General features: G+C 48.2%; 1 protein-coding gene across 1 annotated transcript in view; it reads right to left on the bottom strand.

Moving 5' to 3' along the window:
• LRFN2 (leucine rich repeat and fibronectin type III domain containing 2) overlaps window positions 1–12,724 on the bottom strand; it is a 42,811-nt gene extending 30,087 nt beyond the window's left edge. The window contains exon 1 of the mRNA XM_052649390.1: window positions 11,325–12,724. Coding sequence (XP_052505350.1) covers window positions 11,325–12,724 — 1,400 coding nt within the window. The remainder of the gene's footprint in view (window positions 1–11,324) is intronic.
• Window positions 12,725–26,059: the final 13,335 nt, after the last annotated feature.

Raw genomic sequence — 26,059 nt, 5'->3', positions numbered from 1 at the left:
TACAAGGGGGAAAAGCCACATTCCAGAAGAAAAGCAGGCTGGATACACACTGTAATAATTTTACTCCTGTTAATTTTCTCTCTTCAGATATGTCTTCAGACAGAACTTTTTGAGACTAGAGGGAATGACACGTAGAGAATTTAGTCACCTCTGAACTGATGCCCTGAAGGTTTTGCATCTGAGTGGTGTTCATCTTGTGTGGACCAAGAGGGGCAGAATGAGAAAGTAGTGATGTGATTTGAGATGCTCCTGGAAGGCACCCCTGAAAAATATCTCTCCTATGCTGAAACCTGCTCTGGGCTTTGAAATTACACCCTTAGAGATTCACTCTTTGGGGTCTTTCAGAGCTTCCAGTTGAACTACAAAGATTTCTGAAAGGGACTATGTCTTACATCTTGATCTCTTAAAACATTATCAGATTGTTTTCCCAGTTTACAGCTCTCTTGGAGTAAGTTTTGAAGAACGGAGCCACAAGAAGAAGCCTGGAGAACAAGGACAGGAAGAGGGGGCTAAGTAGGGAAAGTTGTCGGACTCCTAATAACAGTAAGTACTGACATGTTTCTGATACTTCATAGTTGACCATGTAAATGTGCTTCCAAATATGTGATCTCATTCAGTTCATGCCACTAGTGGTATAAATATGAGAGTGGCTTAGTGATTTGCCCATGATCCCAGCACTAGTAAGTGGTAAAGTTGGGGTGCAAACTCAGGTTCTAGAAGTGCTATATTACTGGCAGTGCATTTGGCCTAGCTTTAAAAAACTACATTTCCCAGCCTCCCTTGCAGACAGATATGGCCAAAAGAGATAGAAGCAGAAGTTACTGGAGGGAGAACCTCCCCTCCGTTGCCCTCTTATCCTGCTTTTCATCTTTCCCACTGTATAGAAAGGAGATGTGATAGCTGGCACGCCAGCAGCCATTTCTCACCATGAGGAAACCTTAAAGACAGAACCTGTGTGCTGAGGATGGCTGAGCAGAAAGGTGGGAGCTGGGTTCTTGGTGGCCAGGCTGCCCAGAAACCCAGACTAAACTCCCTTCCACTGACTTCTTTTACACAAGAGACATAAACCCTTATGAATTTAAATCTCTTTTGGTTGAGTTTTCTGTTCATCCTAATTGCTATGGCTAGGCCTTAGAAATGTGAGGAAAGCAACTAAAACTGGAAGAGAAAATCTCAGCAGCCTCCCAGTGAATTACCCCATCCTTCTGAGAAAAAGAAGTCACAGTTGGTGTCCCTCAGCCCAAGTTTCCAGCCTTAAGGAAAACTCCCTGGGATATTAGTGAGAAGTTTCACACAGCATGTACCTGGCATTGGATGTGGGCATGATATTTCTAGTCTTTGCTTTGTGGAACATTGGGAAATCTCCTCAATTCATTAAAGACTCAGTTTCCTGAGCTATAAAATGGGTATAATATTTGTCTTGGCCATCCCTGCTTGTTGATGTCAGATTTCAATAGTCAAACAGTGTAAAAAAACATAAAATCCAAGGCAGGCTGATTTTGGCTCTAACCAGGGAGTTCCCGGGAATCTTTCTGCCCCAGTCACCCCAACTTTCTCCTTTACACATTTTTCCCCTAACAGTGGGGCCCAATCCAACCTTTCAGTAGAAGCTGAGATGTCTGTGGAGGCAGCTGAATCAAAGAATCCTCCCCCTGCATAGATGGGAGCTCTTATATCTGGTATGGCCCTCCCTGGCTTCCTTGGTGGCTCAGATGGTAAAGAATCTGCCTGCAATGCAGGAGACCGGGTTCAGTCCCTGGGTCGGGAAGATCCCCTGGAGAAGGGAATGACTATGCACGCCAGCATTCTTACCTAGAGAATTCCACGGACAGAGACACCCGGTGGGCTATAGACCATGGGGTCACAAAAAGCTGGACACGACTGAGTGACTAACACTATAGGGAGCATCCTCCCCAGAAGTTTTTCCCCATATCCACAGGATCGTAGGTTCATTAGGAAATTTCCCTCTACCCTTTCGTGGAGTTCCAATTTGCTGCATTTTCATGGGGTAGGGGGCAGAGGCAATCTCCACTGGGGTATTGATTCAAAATGATGGAGTAGGCAGATTGAATCTGCCTTATTTTTTCCCTAGATGGGAGACAGACCAACAGTAATAATAATAGTAATAATAAAATGCCCCACTCTAGCCCTGCAAAACTCAATAAGGTGAGTTCAAGGTGGGGATTATGTCATAGAGGAATATGGTACGGGAAGTTCAGTTCAGTTCAGTCGCTCAGTCGTGTCCGACTCTTTGCGACCCCATGGATCGCAGCACGCCAGGCCTCCCTGTCCATCACCAACTCCCGGAGTTCACTCAGATTCATGTCAATCGAGTCAGTGATGCCATCCAGCCATCTCATCCTCTGTCGTCCCCTTCGCCTCCCCAATCCCTCCCAGCATCAGAATCTCTTCCAATGAGTCAACTCTTCGCATGAGGTGGCCAAAGTACTGGAGTTTCAGCTTTAGCATCATTCCTTCCAAAGAAATCCCAAGGTTGATCTCCTTCAGAATGGACTGGTTGGATCTCCTTGCAGTCCAAGGGACCCTCAAGAGTCTTCTCCAACACCACAGTTCAAAAGCATCAATTCTTCGGCGCTCAGCCTCCTTCACAGTCCAGCTCTCACGTCCGTCGGTTAAAGGTGAAGTTGCAGCAGGCCATAGAATGGCTACTATCTCCCACTGCCTTCAGGGTCTCTTGCCTCATAAGCCCTCACTTTTGCTATGTGGAGACGATGACAGCAGAATAAGCCTCACGAAGACAAGGCTGCATCCTGGCTAATTCCATGCTGTGCTTTAGAAGTACGCTGGCTGTTCCCCTGGCCCTCCCGGGGACTGTTACAACATCACGCCTGGTGACAGATGTTCTTGATGACTCTTAGAGACAAGTGTTTGCAAATGTCACTCGGGTTGATAATAACATGCGGGACACTTACCCTACCAGGTCATACCAGGGATGGGGCACAGCTGGGATGGACTGTTGCTCTCTTCTTGGGGAGGGGAGGCCCCCTTCTTTCTGACTCCCCTCTCCCAGCCCTCTTCCCCTCATTGACTCCCCCACCTCTGACACTGTCCCCATGAATACCAGTCACTTCCTGAAAGTGCAGGCCCTGGGGCTGACAGATGCAGGAGTCAGTCTTCCCCAGTCACATGGTCCCACTTGTGGACTGTCTGTGTCTAGTATGACCCAGAGCTGCCTGCAGGGCTCCATTGTGGTTACTCAGGGAAGGCAAATGCCTTGGGAGGTCAGCAAAAACCCTTAGATAATTAGAGAGCTAACCATCTGATAATTTAAAAAAAGCAAGACACTATTCACAGCCAAATTCAAATCCTGAGTTATCCATGGTTTGGGATTAGCCAGGCCTCTGCTTCCCCTTCCTGGTGTGTAGATTGTTGTTTGTCGTAGTTCAGTCACTGATCGTATCTCTTTTTCAACCCCATGGATGACAGCCCACCAGGATTGTCCATTGGATTTCCCAGGCAAATCAACTGGAGTAGGTTGCCATTTCCTTTCCCAGGAGATCTTCCTGACCCAGGGATCAAACCCGCACCTCCTGAACTGCAAGCAGATTCTTTTTACTGCTGAGCCCTGAACTGCAAGCAGATTCTTTACTGCTGAGCCCTGAACTGCAAGCAGATTCTTTACTGCTGAGCCCTGAACTGCAAGCAGATTCTTTACTGCTGAGCCACCAGGGAAGCCTAGGTATACAGACTAGAACCTGATGGTTCACACACAGCTCCCAGCTCCCAGGGTTTCTGCCGGCCCATGGTGTCAGTCAGTGGTCACCTGTCAATGACATGTCCAATCTGGCTGGACAATTAAGCCTCCACCAAGGTCCCTGTCTGCAACCTCAGGCCCTGGGCTCAGACCCCTATGAGACAGGGCACCCTAACCCCGGGAGGCAAGATGCCATGTGGCCCCAATTGGCAAAAGCAGGTGGATTTAGCAACTGTGGTAAAGACCATATTGTCTTGATCATGGGATAATAAGCCTTAAACAGAGTCACAGACCATCGGGGTGGGACCGTTTAAGCCAAATGTTACAGTCAGGCTGCCCACTGGGCATCCCTGGTGTGGAATCAGCTTGAGTTGTCCTGGTATGGGCAGCTCGCTACCTTGCGGCAGCTCTTGTTTTGTGTGCTGTCGGGCAGCCCTGATGTTCGCTTCCATTCTGTTCAGTTCACCAGATATTGACCCACTAGCTGTCACGGGTCAGGTCTCGCTAGGAGCGGGGGATACGGAGATGAGAAGGCATGCGCGGCACACGTTAGAGAGGAAGAAAGACACAAGCCAAGTCATTCTGCAGCCAGATGGAGAGCAACGAGACAGGTAGGCACAGGTGCTGCTCTTGGAATTTTTTTGTTGCAATGGGCCGATGCCTGCTTTAGAGTGTGTGTTTGTGTGTGTGTGTGTGTGTGTGTGTGTGTGTGTGTGTGTTCTCTTCTACTCGTACGTTCTGTGAATAAATTAAAGGATATATGACTTCTTTCCCAAATCCTGTCATCACCAACCTCTGCCCATCTCACAAGATTCTAGAATCCCGTTCTTATCAGTGGATCTCTGGATATATTGCCACTGGTGAAGATAATCTCTGAAGACTGTGTTTTCCTGTAGTAAATGTGTTACAGCTCTGCTTTGACCAGCTCAAAATGACTCAGTGGTTAAAACTGCAACCTCCCATGATCTCAGCACTTGACTTCTGTTAACACAGCCCCCAATTACAGGAGTCTTTTGGCAGCTCCATCCCTTTTCAGCCACAACATCCTTGAGATCAGCTAAAACTCTCAGCTGATGCCACACAAAACTCCCATCAAGCCAGATTTTCTTCATCTTGAACTATGACAGCTGAGTATTTGAACCAAAAAGAATACATATTTTCTGTGTCATTATCCATGCCAATAAGAAAATATTCTGAGCAGCGCAGAATGGGGCAGGTGTGGAGGTACAAGCCAGAGGCTTTCTCGCATGTGCACAGCAATTTGGTAAGCAATCTGGTCCCAGAGCACTGGGCTGAGCTCTCTGCGCTGTGCAGCAGCTTCCCACTAGCCGTCTATCTACACGTTAGTGTATATTGTGTCAGTGAGGGTGGGGTGGGAGGGAGGCTCACGGGGGAGGGAACATATGTATACTTACAGGCGACTCACCCAGTCGCATGGCAGAAACTGACACAACGTCGTAAAGCCATTATTCTCCAATTAAAACTAAATTTTTGGGAAAAAAGGAACTAAAAAATAATCTGGTTGACAAGTTCATTTCACAGTTTACACATCTCCGTTTTCGCCCAAACTCAGGGTGGGGTTTTTGTCACCTGTCCTTTACAGTTGTGATGCACTCTGTTTATGGCAGTGAGTCTCAGCCACTGGAAACCCGCTAGCATGTTTTCCAACAGCATGTATCACCCCAGAGGTTCTGGTCCACCTTCCCCCATGGAGACGCATGGGGATGAATGCATCTCGTGGAGAGAATCTCACGTCAGGAGGGATGTCACTGGGAAGGGCTGTCCTTGTGAATGATGAGGGGGGCAGATGAAAAGAACTACTGGGTCAGAAAATAGTGAATATAACGTAAGAAAGACTCACAGGTATAGAGAACAAACTAGCGGTTATACCAGTCGGGTGGAGGGGCAAGATTGGGATAGGGGATTAAGAAGATTAAAGATTTAAAGATGAAGAATAATTTAAACTATTACATTTAAAATAAATAAGCTACAACGATGCATTGTACAACACAGGGAATATAGCCAGTATTTTGCAGGAGCTATAAATGGAACATAACCTTTAAAAACTGTGAATCACTATGTCGTACATCTGTAAATTATGTACATCAACTATACTTCAATTAAAACATGAAAAAGAAAAAGAACTGGGTCATAGTGTCCCCTGAAGACAACTCAATACCTAGGCATGATTTAGCCCCTTGGGAGTCCTTGTGGGGTTCTGGCAATTGGCATTCTTTGCCAAGGGCTTACAGCCATCTGTTGAGCAATCCCTTCTGGAATTTGGAATGTCCACGCCCAGCCTAGCATCCTATGCTTTATATGAGTCTAGTCTTCAAAAGCAGAATATCTGCGCTTTTCCCATCTTGGGCACTCCTCTTTCTGTCCCTGCTGTCTCAAGCTCACTCCCACGGGCTTGGAACCTTGGCTTGTATTCTCTAGTCCTGGGATGTGACCCTTGGGGCCTGGGGACCAGAACAAACGCAGGGCGGTATGACGTGTCTCTGTTGACCTTGAGTCCCTCCCTGAGTATTGGTCTTGCCCTTTCCACATGGCCTGGATTCAAGTTCTGGCTCTGAAACCTTGAGACAGTTTCTTATATGGGAAATGCAATAACGGTAGTTCTCAACCCCCCGGGGTTTTGGAAAAACTGTTGAGTTCATATGTATAAAGTCCTCAGAATAGTGCCTGGTTCAAACAAGCTCTTGATGCAAATTTGCACCATTACTGCTGTGGCTGTTCTTGCCGGGGAAAGGGAGGCAGTTTGGAAACTGTGGCTTTGCCTGCTGCTCTTGTCCAATCTTCCTGCAGCCTCCTTCTCAGCCAGCAGGTTTGTCCTTCCTGCGACAAACATGGATTAAAAGCCCTGCCGTGAGCATCTCTGTATCGGATATTGTTGTTGTCTAGTCACTCAGTGCTGTCCGACTCTTTGTGACCCCATGGACTGCAGAACGCCAGGTTTTCCCGTCCTTCACCATCTCCCAAAGTTTGCTCAAACTCATGCCCATTGAGTCAGTGATTCCATCGAACCATCTCCTCCTCTGTCGTCCCCTTCTCCTCCTGCTTTCAACCTCACCCAGCATCAGGGTCTTTTCCAATGATTCGGCTCTTCCCATTAGGCAGCCAGCGTATTGGAATTTCAGCTTTACCATCAGTCCTTCCAATGAACATTCAGGGTTGATTTCCTTTAGGATTACTAGTTTGAGCTCCTTGTTGTCCAAGAGACTCTCAGGAGTCTTCTTTAGCACCACAGTTTGAAAGCTGAAATTCTTTGGTGCTCAGCCTTCTTTATGGTCCAACTCTCACATCCATACATGATTACTGGAAAAACCATAGTTTTGACTACACGGACCTTTGTCAGCAAAGTGATGTCTCTGCTTTTTAACATGCTGTCTAGGTTTGTCATAGCTTTTCTTCCAAGGAGCAAGTGTCTTTTAAATTCATGGCTGCAGTCACCATCCACAGTGATTCTGGAGTCTAAGAAAATAAAATCTGTCACTGTTTCCACTTTTTCCCCATCTATTTGCCATGAAGTGATGGGACTGGATGCCATGATCATAGTTTTTTGAGTGCTGGCATATTCATCTTCGGGTAGAAACCTTTCTGCCCCTCTTGTGAACACGTCGCTGTTGACGGCTGAGCATATCACAGAGCCACCGTGCAGCCCGGTTGGTGTCTCTTCTTTCCTGTGGGGACAGTTTGCTTTCTGAAAACCTACTGTTCTTCCTTGGAGTCTCCTATTTGTCCTAACAGCCAGTTGTACTGTAAGGATGAAGGCAGAATGGCCACGGTGGCTGAATTTCGGAACTGAAGTCAGGGGCGCGGCCTTGGGAGAGTTTAATTCTTTTGGTCTTTTATACTTCCTGGTATGTCCAGGAGAATGAAATGAGATACTTACTTCTTGGAAAGCTACGTGTAAAACCCACAGTAAGCTGGCAAAAATGCTGTTTAGTGATTGTCATTACTATTAACTGGCTACAGACGCACACTGGCCTTCTCCTTTAAATTTTGGAAATCTGGCCTCTTAAAGATTGAGCTGTGTATCTAACCTTCCTCTTCCCTTTGCCCCCCAGGATGGCAGACAAGATAATGGTCTCACTCTCACCATTACTGTTACTCCTACCCCTATTGCTAATAACAACAACAATAATCACTTGTATTGCCTGAACACTTACTACGTGCCTGCACGATTCAGAGAGCTTTCCATGATGTTTCTCTTCTAATCTTCAAGACCTCAATAAGGGGAAGTCAGCACTGTTATCTGCATTTTTTTCCCTAAGCTTCCTGATGCTTCCATTTACTTTTCTTTATTGCACTTTGCTTATTACACTTGGCGAATGCTGTATTTTTTACAAATTGAAGATTTGAGGCCATGCTGCCTTGAAGAAGTCTATAGCTGATGTTTTTCTAACAGCATTTTCTCACTTCATGTCTCTGTGTCACACTTTGGTAATTCTCTCACAATTTCAAAAGTTTTTCATTATTATTATATTTGTTATGGTGTCTGTGACCAGTGATCTTTGGTGTTACTACTATGATTCTCTGAAGGCTCACATGATGGTTGGCATTTTTTAGCATTAAGGTATTTTTTAATTAAAGTATGTACATTGCTTTTTGAGACATAATGTTATTGCACATTTAATAGACTACAGTATAGTGGCAGCATAACTTTCATATGCACTGGGAAACCAAACAATTGATGTGGCTGGCTTTATTGCAATATTCGCTTTATTGCCATGGTCTGGAACCCAATCCAAAATTATCTCCAAAGTCTGCCTATATTTCTATTTATAAAGCTAGTGTCTCCAAGATCTCAATCACCAAATAAAAGTGGTTTGAATTCAGCTTTGAGTGACTTCAGAAGCATAACTCCGACCCCTCTTGGGGTCCTCCCAGGATTTCTGAGATGCCTCAGGGAGGGGCTCCATCTTGGCAGTCTTGGCTTTTTGCCACCTTGATGCCAGCATCTCTTCCCTTGCAAACTGCATTTCCTTTCATTCTATGCCTGTGTAGGCCTCAGAGCTGGTAGCTTTTCGCCTTTACACTTTATATCAAAGTCAAAACCATATAATAAATTCACAAGTGAAGCAATATACTTATTTTCAAAAGGTCAACCTCACACGCTATCAAAGAAATGCAAATTAAAACAAGTTCCATTTTTCACCCATGAGATTGGCAAAAATGAAAGTAATTATATATCTATAATTGGCAAGGGTGTGGTCAAAATGGGTACCTCTCACTGGTAAGAGGACAACTAAGTGTTTATATGCAATGTATAAAGATCATTATTTACCTATGAAACCAGTGACTCAACCCCTAGGAAAATAGGCTAAGGAATCACTGAAGTTTTGCATAACTATATTTATGTAAAAAGATACATCCATTGCTGCTTTACTGCTTTTTTTGCTTTTAATACTGAAAAATAGAAACAGCCTAAATGTCCAAAAATAAAAGATTGATTAAATAAATTATGTTATAGCCAAATGAAATATTTTAATATCATGAGATCTAAGCAAGGTACAATGTTGAGTGAAAGAATTAAGAAACAAAAGGACATATTAGATTGATCATGAATATTGTTTTAAACTGAAATAAACCTTAGAGACCAAATGCTCTGGCTAACTGTGAGTGGTGGGATTACAGGCAATTTTTCTCTATCTCTTTATCATTTTGTCAATGTTCCAAATTTTCTACAAAGACTTACTTTTGTAAGCAGAAAAATACATATGTATATTGTTTAATTTCACATGTATGTCACATATATAACAATATGTATTATTTAATTTCATATATATATATATGAATGCATATACTTCAGTTAAGTTCTACTGCTGTTTTCGTTATATCCTGAGAAGGAAACTGCCCCCCAGACAAGCCACATATGTGACGCAAGGTAAGGGAAGTTCCTTGGCTCCACCAGGGTCCACGGTGTTCCCACCCTCCATCTCATGAACTTCATTTGGTGAATAAATGCCTTTCTTCATCCACACCTTCCCATCCAGAGACCTATTCATCAGGTGAGAAAGTCAGAGCTGGAAGAAACCTCATCAATGGATCAAGGTTCTTGAGCTCTCTTGCACCATGGACCTTTCAGCTGTCTGATAAAGTCTATGGGATCCCTTTTCAGAATAATGATTTTGAATGCATATGATAAAACACACAGGATTTCAAAAGAAACCATACATTCCTTGAGCTGTAAGACTCTAAGGCACATCTGTCATGTTTAACATAAGCCAGAATCTGGCTGCAAAGGAAACATACCTGTGGTCAGACCCTGACCCTTTAGCTTGGATTCATCATCTGATGGAGCCTTCCTTCTGAACAACTTAAGCAGTTCTGTTGCAGCTTTTGAGTCTTCACCTCCCTTCTACCGGCCTAAGAAATGACCTTTTGATCCTCACAGCAGATCAACAAAGTCAACACTATTGTCTCCATTTTACAGATGAAAAGACTGACACCTGGAGAGGTCAGGACAGCTAGGCAGGATGACCTAATATCCACTGGCTCACATGACCTGCTCTGGTTAATCAGAGCTCATCCAGGACTTTGGAGGAACAACTGGGACAGGGAGGCTCTTCTTCTAGGGCTGCCCAGAGGAAAGAGGTGTGTGACGGTGAAGGCAAACCCAGAAGAAAACAAAACTTAGGGAAGCAAAGAAACTGAGTGCAGGATGCATGTGGGCCCTTTGATCCAGCTGGGTCTGAGGCAGGATGCCGAGTTTCAGTTATGGGAACCAACATGTTACCTCTTCCTTTTTCTTCTTCAGCCAGTGTGGGCTTCCCTGGTGGGTCACACAGTAAACAATCTGCCTGCAGTGCAGAAGACTCAGGTTTGATCCCTTGGTTGGAAAGATCCCCTGGTGAAGGGAATGGCTATCCACTCCAGTATTCTTGGAGAATTCCAAGGACAGACGAGTCTGGTGGCTACAGTCCATGGGGTTGCAAAGACCTGGACACAACTGAGCAACTAACAGTTTCACTTTCACCAGCAGACTAACGCAGGTGTGGATTATCCCCATTTTACAGATGAGGAAAACTGAGGCAGGGCAAGAGAATTAAATGATTAGCAAATGGCAGAGTGATGATCTGAATTCTACACTTCCTGATCTTACCCATGACTGCCTATGAATCTAGGTGAAGGCCAGATTCATCCTTCGTTGGAGGAGTCAGATCCTCTGGCCAAGAGATCTGCTTATTGTTATTGTGTGTCCTCCATCTAAGGCTCAAATGTGGCTGATACATGTTGGTTGATGTATGACAAAACCATCACAATATTGTAAAATAATTAATTTTAAAAAAGAAGAAGAAGAAAACTCGGAGCTCATAGTCGTTGAGACCACCTAGCACCGCCAGACCTCTGGGAGGCACCGTCCTCCCCCACACACATCTCTTCAGGCTGCACCTGTAGGGCACCCTCTCCTTAAACTTGTACGTAATGTTCATTCTGTTTCCTCTCACCTGCACAAATGGCACAGTTTGTCCCTGGAATCGCACAAACACCTCTAGGGGGTGGGGGTGGAGGGCGGCATAGGTAGGAACAGCTCTAAACCCTCCCCATCGCTTCCTCCAGGCCCATCTGGACACTTCCCTGCATTGCGGCAGCCGCGGCTCACCTGTAAATCAGTACCTCATCGTCGGAGCAGTTGTACTGCAGCTGGTACATTTTCACCCGCGGGGCAGACTTGCTGACCGACCACTTGACCAGGGCCGAGGTGGTGGTCACGTCGGACACCAGCACAGCCCGTTCCGGGGGGCTTTTGGGAGGCTCCCCGCCCCCACTTCCTCCACCTCCGCGGCTGGTCTTGCTGGAGCCGGTGATGTCGGAGAGGCGGGACTTGGGGGGCGCCGCCCGGCTGGTGCTGTTGCTGAGGTGCGGCAGCTGGACGATGGAGACCTCCACCGTGGCCGTGGCCTCCCCGGCGGCGTTGGCGGCGATGCAGGTGAAGGCGCCGCTGTCCTGAGACGTGGTGATGAGGATGTCCAGGGTGCCATTGTCATACACGGCGGTCCTGGAGGAGTTCCCCACCAGGCGGTCATCGGGAGCCACCCAGTGGATGAGGGGGCTGGGGTCCCCGATGGCCTTGCACTTGAGCGTGGCTGCCTGGCCCTCCAGGACAAGCAGCTTGTGCGTGTGCTGGGTGATGAGCGGCGGTTCGCACACAAACTCCTCCTCGCGCACGTGCCAGAAGTAGCGGCCCTTGAGGCTCCCCGGTGAGCCGCAAGTCTCCAGGTCGTCGTCCCGCTCCAGCCGGCGGAGCCAGAGAAGCTCGCAGTTACAGTGCAGCGGGTTGCCCCCAAAACTAAAGGACAGGGGTGGGGCGAAGGGCGTGGCGGTCAGAGCCGAGGCCTGGGAGCGGGCGAAGATGGGGTCCGGGGGCAGCTTCTGCAGCCGGTTGGAGGTGAGGTCCAGGCGGGCCAGTTTCTGCAGGTCCGCGAAGGTGCCCTCGGCGATGTGGTCCAGCAGGTTGTGGTCGAGGCTCAGCTGGTGCAGGTTGATCATGCGCCGCACAGAGCCCCAGGGCAGCCCGTGGAGGTTGTTGTAGGAGAGGTCCAAGTCCTCTAGCGTCAGCAGGAAGTCCTCGAAGGCCTCGTCTGCGATGCCGCCCAGCTGGTTGTTGTTCACGATGAGATGCTGCAGGTTGACCAGGCCCCGCAGCGTGTCCTCCCCCAGGCTGGGCAGCCGGTTGCTGTCGAGGTGCAGGGAGCGCAGGCTCTCCAGGTCCAGGAAGGAGAAGGGCTGGATGTGACTGATGGTGTTCCTGGACAGGGTCAGGTCCACCAGCCCCGTCATGTTGGCGAAGTCCTGGCGGCCGATGTGGATGATGAAATTGCCGCCCAGACGCAGCTCCACTGTCCGCCGGTCGATGTCTGGCGGCACGAAGAGTAGCCCCTTGGAGGGGCACAGGGTCCCCAGTGACTCAGACAGGTTCTGACAGACGCAGTACTTGGGACAGGCGTCGACCACAGCAAACGCCATGCCAAATGCCAGCAGGCCGCCAAGCAGGGTCTCCATGGTCTGGTCACTCAGGCCGTGGTGCCTGGAAGAGAGGGAATCAAGGTCAGGGTCGGGAGGCGACTTCCTAATGCCCTATCCCGCAGCACCCTCTCCCACACCTACCAGCTGCCCTAGGGAGCAGTGGAGAATGGCATCCGCTCATGCAGGAGTGATCTCTTCTAGCAATCCTGCTGATAACGGTTCTAATGTTTCCTTTCTCCTTAGCTCTTATCGCCTTGGAACAGCCTACTTGATTTACTTATTAATTATGTTTATGGAGTATTTTCTATCTCCCCAACTGGAATGTCAGTTCCAGGAGGGCAGGTGCTTTTGTCTGTTCTGTTCATTGCTCCAATCACTTCCCAGGTGGCTCAGCGGTAACGAATCTGCCTGCCAATGCAGGAGACACAAGTTCAATCCCTGGGTTGGGAAGATGCCCTTGAGATGGAACTGACAGCCCGCTCCAATATTCTTGCCCGGGGAAATCCCATGGACAAGGGAGCCTGGCGGGCTGCAGTCCTTGGGGGTCACAAAGAGTCAGACACGACTTGGTGACTGAGCAACAGCAGTGTGTCTAGCACAGTGCTTGGAACACAGTAGGTGCTCAGTACTTGTTGGATGCATGGATGGATGGATAATTCCATACCAGTGGTTTGTCTAGTAATCTTTGGATTTGAAACATACATTATAGCAGCCTTTTGAAGCGGTTTTGCCTTCTTAACTGGATTAGGCTCACTGTGAAATCAGATCAGACCAGCATTCCCTAAGAACGAGAAGGTGGACAAGGAGAGAGCTATCCCTGGGAGTCAGGGTAAGTGGGGAGCTGCCTTTGGATAAATCCTTTATCATGGAGAATCCACAGAGTGGGTAAGTCTCTGGGAGCTTAGGGGAGTGAAGAAGGGGGTGGGATGGGAAACCAAGGCACAGACTTCTGAGCACTCAGTATGTACTGGTCCCCTGCCCAGATCTTCATATACGTCACCTCATCTGGGCTTTGGGAGCACCCTTCACAGGGAAGGACTTATCAGTGTATATAGATGAGGACTTGTCCGCAGCCTAAGAACCTCCTTCAGGTCCTTATGAAAAAGTCACTTTCTCTCCGAGGCCTTACCCTCTGTGCACATCCCTCTTCCTTGCTCTGCTTTCACCTTGGAATTGATCGCTATCTACCTTACTGTACATTTCATCTATGTGTCTTGTTATTGTTTGTCTTCTTAAATGACAACACAGCTCCAAACAGTTGGGACTTGTTTTTAATTCACCACTGAATAAAAGGCTTAAAGCACCGCCTGGCACATAGAACGTGCTTTTGCAAGAATGGCTATCCAGGGAAGGAAGGGATGGGGCTTTGGTTCAGGTCTTTGAACCTTCAAATCTTATAGTTTTCTCACTATTCCATGTTGCACGCAGTGTGGCTCTATTTACGTGGTGCTAAAAACTTCCACAGAGCTGGACTTTTGGAAAATTATCCACACTGGTTTTGTTGCATCACGCAGACCAGCACCTCTCAATTTGCCTTCTAGGAGTGTGAATTGGGTTCTACAGGAAGACTCCTAAGGCCAGTGAATTGGGAAGTACAGCCCTCTCTTACTCTTGTGAAAGCTCCCTATGCACTAGCAAGTTCAGAAGGGTTGAGAAATTCTGTGGCAGTAAAGAAATTTGGATTAATGTTTAATTCCGTGTGGCTTCTTTTTTTAGTTAAATATACTCCTTTTTTGCATAACAACTATTAATATCTTGAGAAAGCAGAGCTCCATTGCTCCGTTTGAGGAGCACAGATGCAGACAACTAGCTGATACCAAAAGAAAAAAAAAAACAAACCAAGATATATAGTAAATTTAAAAACCCATTCTAAATTAATTTAGAATAATTAACATATTTGTCAGAGTCTATCTTCTATGAAATATGAGACATCTCTTTATATAGCAAGACTTTTTTTTACATCTCAGTAAATATTTATGGTTTTCTAAAAAAAAATGCTTTGTAAATAAAAAAACCTATTCCAGTTGAATATTACTTTACTGTGAAGATTTGAATTCCATCATTGTATCTCTTTAAAGGTAAATCTACTGCCTGAGATCCTTTAGGGCTAGAAACTTACTCTACATTTCATCTGTAGGATTAGTCCTGAATAACACTGTCTAATAGAAATGTACCATGAGCCATAAATGTAATTTTAAATTACATACATATTAAATTACATTTAAATTATACAGCCATATTAAAAAGGTGAAAAGAAACAAGTGAAATCAATTTTGATCAGGTATTTAATTTAGCCTACTGTATCTAAAATATTATTTCAATGTGTAATCAATACAAACAATTATGAATGAGGTGTGTAGAAATCTTTTTTATTTGTACTAAGTCTTCAAAATCTAAGAGTATTTAATACTTAGAGAATATTTCAAGTGCTCAGTAGCCTTATGTGGCTATGGGCTTCCACACCGGACAGCATCATTAGAGCAGGGGTTAGCTAACTGTATTCCAAGCACTAAATATAGCCTGCCACCTGTAGTTGTAAATAAAGTTTTATTAGAACACGGCCTTGCACACATCTGCATATTGTCTATGGCTCTTTTTTTCATGCTACAATGGTGGGAGTAAGTAGTTGCAACAGGTAGAATGGGGCCAGCAAAGCCTAAAATATTTATTGTCTTGCCATTTACAGAAAAAGTTTGCTTACCTCTGTTCCACAGGATATCTCTCCTTTTCATCTTCCTTATGGTCACCCTCATTGAAAGTCTTTGTCAACATGCCTAATGGCATGCAACTCTGCTCTGAAGTCCCGTGAGCAACTGCCCACCTTGCCAGTCCCTGCTCTCGCTGACCTCTTCCAGGAAAGGTACCAGCCTGCCCTGACCCTGGTACCACCAGGCACATCCACCCCAGAGGTGTCTGCCTGCCACTTTCTCAACATGCAAATATGTCTGACCTTCTAGATTCACACTTAACTTTGTCCTAATAACACAAACAGGAATCTTCTCCATCTACATTGACCTTCTTCTTATCTTTTTGGCATAAGAACAAGTCTTTGCAAGAGCTGGTTCTGCCCATTTTTTCACTTTACTTCTCCCAACTCTCCCTTTGTTCTTCTTGCTCCAACTACATTCAACCTCTTTCACTTATAAATGCAAGGCTGCTCTTCCTCTGGGACTTCCTCCTTGCTCTGGTCTCTCCCTGGCTTCTCTCCCACCTCCACTCCTGGCTAACCAAACTCCTAGTCCACCTCTAGGCTCAGCTTAAACATCTCCTGCTCCAGGAAGCCTCTCCAAAACCTAGACCAAAACGGACCCTTCTGCTATTTGCCCCTTAGTACCCTATACTCAAAAAACCTAGACAGCATATTAAAAAGCAGACATTACTTTGCCAACAAAGGTCCGTCTAGTTAAAGCTATGGTTTTTCCAGTGGTCATGTATGGATGTGAGAGTTGGACCATAAGGAAGGCTGAGTGCCAAGAATTGATGCTTTTGAACTGTGGTGTTGGAGAAGACTCTTGAGAGTCCCTTGGACTGCAAGGAGATCCACCCGTCCATCCTAAAGGAGATCAATCCTGAGTATTCATTGGAAGGACTGATACTGAAGCTGAAGCTCCAACACTTTGGCCACCTGATGCGAAGATCTGACTCATTAGAACAGACCCTGATGCTGAGAAAGAATGAAGGCAGGAGGAGAAGGGAACGACAGAGGATGAGATGATTGGAGGGCATCACCAACTCGATGGACGTGAGTTTGAGCAAGCTCTGGGAGATGGTAAAGGACAGGGAAGCCTGGCGTGCTGCAGTCACAAAGAGTCGGACATGGCGGAGCGACTGAACAACAGTAACAGCCCTCTACTTGTCCTATGTATCACTCACCACCCTTACATAGTTCCTTCATCACTTACATGTCTGCCTTCCTAGACCGGAAACTCCACGAAGCAGGGAATGTATCTATCACGTCCACCGGTCACTGTATCTTAGCACCAATACCACACCCGCCTCATAGTAAGTTGCCCAATCACGACTGCTCACTGCAGTCATGGAATATGCCCCTGGCCACTGCATCTTCTCAAGGAGAGGCGAGAGGTATCCCCTATACTCATGGGGGACACAGGGACAGCGACAGCCACACCCAGGAATGAGTGAATGAGTGAATGAACCATGGTGCTGAGCCCAGTGAATTTCTGGCATTGTCACTGCGTTCTGAGTTCTGTATCAACACTGGCCAGAGCCAACACTCACTTGGCTAATCAGCTGAGAAGACCATCTTTGAGGGGTGGCCTGGTCACACAGAAGCTTCAGAAGCATCTTCTGCCAGTCATCTGCTATGCTCTCCAGGTTGGCTCACTGCAGTCATGGAATATGCCTCTGGCCACTGCATGTGCTCAAGGAGAGGTGAGAGGTATCCCCTATACTCACGGGGGACACAGGGACAGCAACAGCCACACCCAGGATGTCCCGTGCTAGTTAAACTGGAGGGGGCTGCGTGCCTGCGTGCATGTATGTATGTGCCTGTGTATGTTTATGGAGGAAGGGGGCAGGCTTTGAGAAAGGCATCCTCCTCATGAGCTCTTGTCACACTGCATTTTCTTTTTCTTTTAAATTGTTTATTTAGTATTGGGAGTGTAGCTGATTAACAGTGTTGTGATAGTTTCAGGGGGATGGCGAAGGGACTCAGTCATACATATATGTGTATCCGTTCTCCCCCAAACTCCCCTCCCATCCAGGCTACCACATAACATTGAGCAGAATTCCCTGTGCTATACAGTAGGACCCTGTTGGTTACCCATTTGCAATACAGCAGTGTGTACCTGTCCATCCCAAACTCCCTAACTATCCCTTCCTCCCACCCTTCCCCTCCGGCAACTATCAACCCTGCATTTTTGGAGGCTCAGCAGCACTTCCCAGTGTCTCCCCCTCATAACACACACAGCAAATGGTAATAATCACTGTCAGATACATGTGAGTTCAGGGCTGAGGCTGCTGGTGGCCTGTGGGGGGTATCTTCCACTGCCCCTCCAGATCCTCTCTCCACCCTCTCCAACCCTGTCCTGTGTTCTGGAAGGCTGATCAGTATGGCAACATCAGTGTCACATGGACTGACTGCCCTGTCCCACGGCATCCTTGTGCCTTTCAGTCCTGCCTCCATTGGCTGCCCTCTGGGGGAGCGTGACAAAGCATCAGCAAGCAGTAAAGATATGGACGCTTTGGGATGCATGGAGCCCATGGTTTCAAACAGTTTTGTCCTTGCAAATTATGCTAAACAAACCACAGTTTTTTAAAAAAAGTTTGTTGAGGATTAACAAACGTCTAATGAATTCAAATCAATGACATAATAGAGCTGGATAAATATATTTTAAGTAATCAGCATGGAAGATTACTGACAGAGAAGTGACTATTGAATCTTAATTAAAATTGTATTCTGAGAACTGTCACTTAATATATGACTCTCATAGCCAACAAAAAGCAGCTTAAACCCCAAGTTGGGAGGGAGGTGAGAGGAACAGGGTGAATAACAGGCAATTAGTGCACACCCTAGGGGGCAGAGGGCTCTCTCTTTTGAGAAGGGATTTTAGCAAATGCTAGAAGGAGCAACCCAGGTCCCTCTTAGCATCTCGGAATGATGTAGGTGGTGGAGGGGACCACGGAGGGGTGGAGATTAGGAGTAGAAGGCTGGTATCAGGAACAAAGAAGCCGATGAAAGCAGGCAGGAGGGGCCATAGGATTATTTGTGGGCAAAACTGAGAGAGGTGCATGGAGATCTGAAGGAGGCTGTGAAATGGATGCTGGTATCAAATGTCAGAATCAGCCTTCATGGGAAGAATCCATCTGCAAGGGAGCCAGACCTTGTCTGCTCAGAATGTCTATGAGCCAGGACTGGGGGAGGGGAGCGGTGAGTCGGGAAAGTTGCCAGAGAAACAGAGGCGATGAGCTGAAGAGGAAGAGAAACAGTCTCCTCTGGACCTGCAGTGCCTGAGAAAATCAGCACGTCTCTAGGAGTTTACCCAGGGTAGGAATGGCATCTCCTCTCTCCTTCCCTAGGTTTGCACTTGGTTTTCACAACTCTGCAAGGTGAGTGCTAAGGCTGGCCCAACGGTGCTCTTGTGTAATTAGAAAGGGGTGTCCCCACTGGCGGAGAAGGCAATGGCGACCCACTCCAGTACTCTTGCCTGGAAAATCCCATGGACGGAGGAGCCTGGTGGGCTGCAGTCCGTGGGGTCGCTAAGAGTGGGACACAACTGAGCGACATCACTTTCACTTTTCACTTTCACGCATTGGAGAAGGAAATGGCAACCCACTCCAGTGTTCTTGCCTGGAGAATCCCAGGGACGGGGGAGCCTGGTGGGCTGCCGTCTATGGGGTCGCACACGACAGAAGCGACTTAGCATCAGCAGCAGTCCCCACTGGGCATGTGGAGAGCTCCTTAGCCGAACAGGTTTGTCCAGTGAGTAACCTGCCCTACCACACCTGATGACCTGAGTATCACTACCCCTATTTTAACCACCAGGAAGGTTCAAAGAGATTTGGACCTGCCCAAACTCTCCCAGCTCCCCCGAGAAGAACCACCATTTGAACTCAGGAGAGTCTAGCTCCGGGCCGCCCTAATAGTAGAAGAGGAGAGAGAAGAACCTGATAGAGAAGAGACACTCCAGAGGCTTCCACGTGCCTGATGTACATAGAAACTGGCTGCCTCTACTACGAGATTGCTTAGTAACCTGGGACAGCCCAGCTGTTCAGCTAAATTTGGGCACTTGTGTTTCCTGCTTGGGGAGGGGCCTAGAAGGAATGCTGGTGTTCTCAGAAGCTGAGGCTTCATTGGCTCAGGAGGACCCACCTGTCAGGCCCAATGGTAGTGAGTCACTCACGCACACACATACACAGCGCATGCACACAATTAAATGTACTGGCAATGAATTTAGAGTTGTGGAACAAGGCTGGTGGTTTGCACAGAATCTCCAGATGGGATTTTACATTTAAAACAAAAGGGAAAAAAGAAAGATGAGGACAGAAAGGGGAACGCTAAGGGACATGGCAGGCAAGGTGGCGTAAAATGAAAATTCCCCTTCCTTCACTTGATGTGGAGACCACAGACTTCCCTCCCCCACTTCCCCCAGCCCCTGGGCCTTGCTTCCCCGTCAGAACCACCTCAAGCTGTTCCAGACAGAAGAGGCAACATTTAGCAGATGGCTGGCACGATATATGTGATATCTCTCCACCCTGATTTCCATTTAAAAGATACCTTAGCAACTAGCCGAGGAGCCACCCGCCCCTGGAGCCTGTAAATCAAGTAAGATGCCTGTCTCTGCTTCAGGTAAAAAGAAATGGCCCCTCCAGGGTGCTCCAGGCTGATGGGAAAGTGTGAATTAATAAGAGTGGGAGGGGTCTGAATCTGCTAGGAGAGGCAGCCGCCTGCGTTTTGCCCTCACAGAGAGCTGGTTGCTCCCCATAAATCACACCACTCAAGACAAGCTCTGAAGGGACCGACTCTGGAGCCAGGGGACGAGAAGAGGAAACTTGATTTCTAGACATGGGCTTCCAGAAGACGCTGCTTCTCTGGTCTAGGAGTTGCCAGGTGGTGACTCTGCCCCCAGCCTGGGGTGTGGTTCCAGTTGGACACTTCCAGCCCTGCCCTTGCCCCATCTTCCAGGCCCACTACCTTCCAGGCCCTCCAGAAGTAACAGTTTGGGGCTTCTTCTAAGGGTAAGAAAAATGAGTTAGTATCAGAGAACTGGCATTCCCCATTCCCCTCTCTGATGCTGCCTTGTATAGAAATCCTTCTAGAACCTTGAGAAAGAAGGGAGGGTGCAAGTTCAGTGAATGTGTTGGAGAGGGAGATAGCTCCTGACTTCAGAGATCTCTCAGTCTGATGGAGGAGGCATAGTCTTTGACCTCATGCTAAGTTGCTTCAGTTATGTCTGACTCTGCAACCCCATGGACTATAGCCTAACAAGCTCCTCTGTCCTTGGGATTCTCCAGGCAAGAATACTGGAGTGGGTTCCCATGCCCTCCTCCAGGGGATCTTCCTGACCCAGGGATTGAACCTGTGTCTCTTATGTCTCTTGCAATGGCAAGCAGGTTCTTTACCACTGGCACCACCTGGGAAGCCCAGTCTTTGACATCAGGCAGCTTCAATTTTGATATTGGAGTTACAGCTTCTAGTTTGAAGAGAGAGAAGGAGAAAGAGACAGAGAGAGAGAGAGGCAGAAAAAGCCAAACCCCCAAGGGATCCCTCTGCCCTTGGAAGGTCCAAGTTCCATGGCTGCAGAAAGACGCTCACACAGGATGGGCAAAAACATTCCCTGTGCTGTCCCCAGGCAAAGCCACAGAGACAGAAACCACATCCTGACTCCCGGGACTGCTTCATAACCTAGCTGCAAAGAGTGGTCTTAGATAGCAGAGGTAACAGGAAAGAGAAGGGGAAACGGAATCTAAAACATCCGAGGGCAGATTGAGCCCATTTAGAGTCTGTGGAAAATTCCATTGTGCAAGGTAAGCAGTTGTTCCGGTAAGTAAGTTATTAAGCTCAGAACTGCTTCCTCTCTGTTCTGGGTGACAGCGCTCTGCCTCCGTGTTCAAGCTTCCCCGGTAGCTTTTATTGTATTGCCGTGTAATTATGTGTTTTCCTGCCTTCTACCTCATTCACCTGGGAACCTCTTCTTGGCAGGGACTGTATTTTGTTTAGTTCTGAATCCCCAGTAGCAAGGCCAGTACCTAGCACAAAGCAAGTAACAGGGACGTTTGAAGAGAGAAGGGATGAGTGAATGACCAAATGAATGGGTGGGTGAGTGCTCCAGCGTACACCTTGGCACCTTTGACACTCTGTTCATGCCCTCTTACTGCAGGAGTGTGCTCACTCCCATCTGGGGCAGGCCAGGCAGGCTGGGGCAAATTCATGCCCTGGAGAGCAGATCCCCAACCAAGGCCAGCAGGGGGGATGAAGGATAAACCCCTCAACTTCCTCACTGGTTGGGTGGGATGACTCCAAAGCACGTTCTGTGCGGTCTCCTTCAGGTCCCCAGTGAGAGTGATCCCTGACGGCCCTTCGCAGTGACCTGCTTCCTGCACAGCCTGTCCTGGCTGTGTCCCCCTCCTCGTCTCATCTTCTTCCTTTTTTCTGAGTGCCCTGCCATCATGGGCTGAATAAACCACTTAAGCTCAAATCCTTGTTTCAAGTCCATTTCTGGGGAATCCAGCCCAGGGGACACTTCTTAATTATAACTCTCAGGATTTAAGGTACCCACTGAGCCTGGACCATTGGGAATTTAAAAAAAAAAAAATTGATCGAAAAGCCATTTACATTCTTTCAAAGACTAACACAAACAGGCCACTCACTGAAGGGAAGGGACTTTTAGTTGCCATGCAAATGGTTGGTATTGAGAGTTGAATGGAAAAATGTCTTCTACCCAATGTAGTCACAACTGGGGTTGTGGAACACGAGTCCTCTTTTGTCTTGAGACCTCTGTGAGCCAATATGCAGATGAGTGTTTGTGCGCGGTGAATGTTTATGTGTGAATGAAGAAGACCTGTGAATGGAGGGGTGTGGAGTGTGAGTGGAGAGGTGTGTGTGTGTGTGAAGAAGTGGGTGTGTCTGACTGAATGTGCCTTTGTGTGTGAGAGAGGGGGCGTCGCATGAATGGAGGTGATGGCTGAGAGAACTTGTGTGCTTGGTGAATGGAGGGCTGTGTGGGTGAAAGAGGGCCTGGTTTTACGAATGAAGGCCGGGATGTGAATGAGGCTGTCTGCGAGGAGAGGGTGTGTGAGGGACGGGAGGCAAGCTTATTCGTTCGGCTTTGATAGGGACAAATACTGTTTTGTGGGCGTGTTGTCAACTACGAATGCATTAATCTCCATGGTTGCCTGTGATCTGGGCCTGCTTAGGGGACACAGACGGCCCACAGGGCTGGCAGCTCGCAGCAGCAGGTTAGGCGCCGGCCTTCCTCCCCGTATCCTCCCGTCAGCGTCCACTCCGGCCCTCAGGTGTGAGGGTGGGGGGGCTCTGGTTCCCCCCAGAGATTTTGTGCTTTTATTCAGTCATGACTTTCAAGACTCTCTTTCTCTCTCTGCGATACCCCCGGCCCCATTTCAAGCATCTTTTCGATCCTGTCACCTGAAGCCTCAAGCAAGGCTTCAGCTCTCGGAACCTGGGTGGCCCGCTTCCTTCTTAGCTCAGACGTGGAGCGTGGAGAATGTGGATACACAGGGCTGCACTTCTAGTCAATCCAGCCTTTCAGTCCCAGCTCTCTCTCCCAAGGACTTCTCCAGCAGATTCACATCCAGTGACCCAGTCTGTCATTTTAGCCCTTTTATTCTTCTCTGCTCTGAATCACAGAGCATCCCCAGGTTCACTGACTCACCAGCACCACCCTCAAGTACCCCTAGCCTCTCCCTAGTCCCCACACTCAGGGGAGCAAACTGAGTGTGTCGTCCCCTCTAGGACCTTGGTGATGAAGGGAGCAGTGGGGTGGATAATTCAAAGCGGCAGATAATCCAAAACTCATTTCCATTTGGCTGGGGAATGTTCACTCTATGATTTACTCTCCTCATTATGTTTGGCTCTGGCTAAAATTAAAATTGGCTTTTCTTCTTCAAGCCACCCAGGCGATAGTGTAGGCAATGGTGGAACAACCCTGAAGTTTAGTCCAGCTAGGGAGCTTAATTACAGGCTAACATCTGACTAGGATATCAGCCTTGAAGGTCAATAGAAGTAGGGGTTGGATTTCACTAAGCAGACTGGGGCTCCCTGAGGCAGGGCTGTGTCTCCCCTCAGACTGGGGCTCCCTGAGGCAGGGCTGTGTCTAGCATCTGCCTACAGTTCTTCCTTCAGGATGAGGATTATTAGCAGTGTCCTCCTGCTCCTCACAGCCCCCTCTCCTCCCCCCATCCTGGGAAGCCGAGGCGAGGGCCCGACCTCCCTGAAGCAGCCCTTCCCGCAAGTCCACAGCTGGGCCTCATCAGAGGCTGCTCGCCGGCATTATATCATGAGAGCTCACAGGCTGCTCTGAGAAGGACGCTGTCTCATTGCCCAGGCCTGTGGTTATTACCCTTCCTTGTTATTGTGCCTTTGGTACAACATCGAGCATAGCATGTTTAATCTTGGACTCCTAATAACACCTCTGATTATTAAAATAAAAAGAATTTAGGCAATCAAATTGGCTTGATGGGAGTTTATGTGGTTATTTGTGGGTAGTAGGGAGGGGGCTGCTGCAATGGGGGACACAGTTACAGGCAAGGATTCCCACGTTGCCACCTCCAATGTCAGGTCTTTAATTGGCCTTGGGACAGAATCCTCATTACCTGTTGGCCAACCTAGACTCACAAGGTGACACACGAAAGCAAGAGGACTTTTCAGGACTTTACAGTCGGGGCTACCTTTGCTAACCCTAACCCCACAAATTCCCTCAGCAGACATAAGTCTAGAGAAAAAGTCTCACTAGAGAAAAGGCCTGTGAGACTGTCCTGTGCCACATGCCCCAGCCGAGCAGCACTAAAGGGGTAGGAGGGGCGGTGAGGCAGGGCTGTCCAGCCCTTCGGGGGGGTGGTGGTCTGGGATGCCAGGCCTGTGTGTCCTCTCCACCTCTGCGTGAACTCCTCCTCACTGTCCAGGTCTAGCTCTAGCCCCTGAGGCTCCTCCCACTTCGTGAACAGTGTCCTCTGTGCCTGCCCATTTCTGAACAGAAGGGACAGGGAGACATCAGTCAGGGGGGAACAGAATCGCAGGTGTACCTGAGGGACGTGTCATGAAGGGACTGTTTACAGAGGTGTGGGCAGGGTTAGACGTGAGTTGGATCCCTGGGTTGGGAAGATCCCCTGGAGGAGAGAATGGCAACCCCCTCCAGCACTCTTGCCTGGAAAATCCCATGGACAGAGGAGCCTGGCAGGCTATAGTCCATGAGGTTGCAAACAGTTGGACACATATGGGCAGGGTTAAGGAAACCCAAGAGGGGTGACGAGGCCCCAGGGGCTGGCAACAGAGGAGGGCTTTTCAAACCCTTTCACCACAGGCCTGAAGGGGTTCCCAGAACCCATGCAGAGTTACAGCCACGGAAGAGAGACAGGGATGGATACAACCCACTGACCTACTACGGCCTGGGAGGGAGCCAGCCAAGGAAACAGGCCCCCTCTCTCTCATCCTCTTTCTCACCTCCTGCTACGCCTCCCAGCAACCAAATGCAGGAAGCCGGAGGACAAAGGATACTGTAGGAGGCAGTTCATATAGGCCAGCTCCCCAGGGCACAGGGCAGGGCAGATGAAGGAGGAAAGTTCGCTTGGAGCAGCAGATGGAAAAAAAATCTGCACACATAGAACAGCCTTCTCTCTTGTCAACTTTCCCAGTGAGATGTCGGATAATAAAAGTACTTGTAAGTGTAAGAACCGGGAGGAAAAGGAGGAAGGGGAGAGAGGAGAGAGACATGAATCCATTGGAAACAATAAACCCCACAGACTCAAGGGCAGTAAATATGAATTCAATTTGCTTTTGCCATTTACAGAGCCCAGCCTTCTTAAGCGCTGACAGGCTGATCAGATAAAAGTCACTATTGCCACCAGGACGGCACATTTAAATTTTTATTGCAAACACCAGGCTCCATTACCCTGGGATTTGCTCTCTGCATTCCTAATGTTGTCTTTCTTCATGTCGGAATAGGAGCACTCTGGCTCCCAGGGGCAGACTAATTCGGCAGGAAGAGTTTGGTGCAGGAGTTTGGAGACCTGGGTCCAATCCTGGCTCTGCCCGGGACTTCCGCAAGCCGCCTCTTCTCTGCAGGCCTCGGTTTCCTCATCTGGGCAATTTGGCTGGATGGTGTGGGGGGTAGGGGGTATGAGGGGTCATCTGCTGAAATCCATTTCCTGCTCCAGCCTGGTGAGATCTGGGTGGGGAGCAGAGGAGACTCAGACCAGCTGAGCACCCTAGCCCACTCCTAACCTGGTCCCTTCCTCACATATGGGAAATGAGAGACCTTGGCTGCCTCTCTCTCCATCCTAATGTCTGAAAATCTCAAACAGCTTCTCTTTTTCCTTTATTTTTTCTGTTTGCAGACTCATCTCTCCCTCCCCTTTACCTCCTTCCATTTCTTCCTGCTCCTCTTCCTCTCATAATCCTCCCCAAGTTCCCTCTGCCTGTATGCTTCATCCTCTCCTTCTTTTCTCCCTCGGCCTCCTCTCTGGAGATATCGGAATCGAGATCTGGAATGGTACAGTCAATCCCTCCCCACTGTGGCCTTCCACCCACCCCTACAGACTTGGGGATGAGCCTGATCCCGCAGCAAGGGCTCAGTCGTTCCATCAGGCTTCGATGGAGTAGCTGCTCTATGTGGCAAGCAGGGCGTGGGCATGAAGGTGGACAGTCAGCTGGGACATCTCCTCTCCTCAAGAGGA

The sequence above is a fragment of the Budorcas taxicolor genome, chromosome 11 (assembly GCF_023091745.1).
Source record: "Budorcas taxicolor isolate Tak-1 chromosome 11, Takin1.1, whole genome shotgun sequence".
NCBI classification, from domain to species: domain Eukaryota; kingdom Metazoa; phylum Chordata; class Mammalia; order Artiodactyla; family Bovidae; genus Budorcas; species Budorcas taxicolor.
The sequence above is the reverse complement of the archived record's forward strand: the minus strand, read 5'-3'. Positions and strand labels throughout refer to the sequence as shown.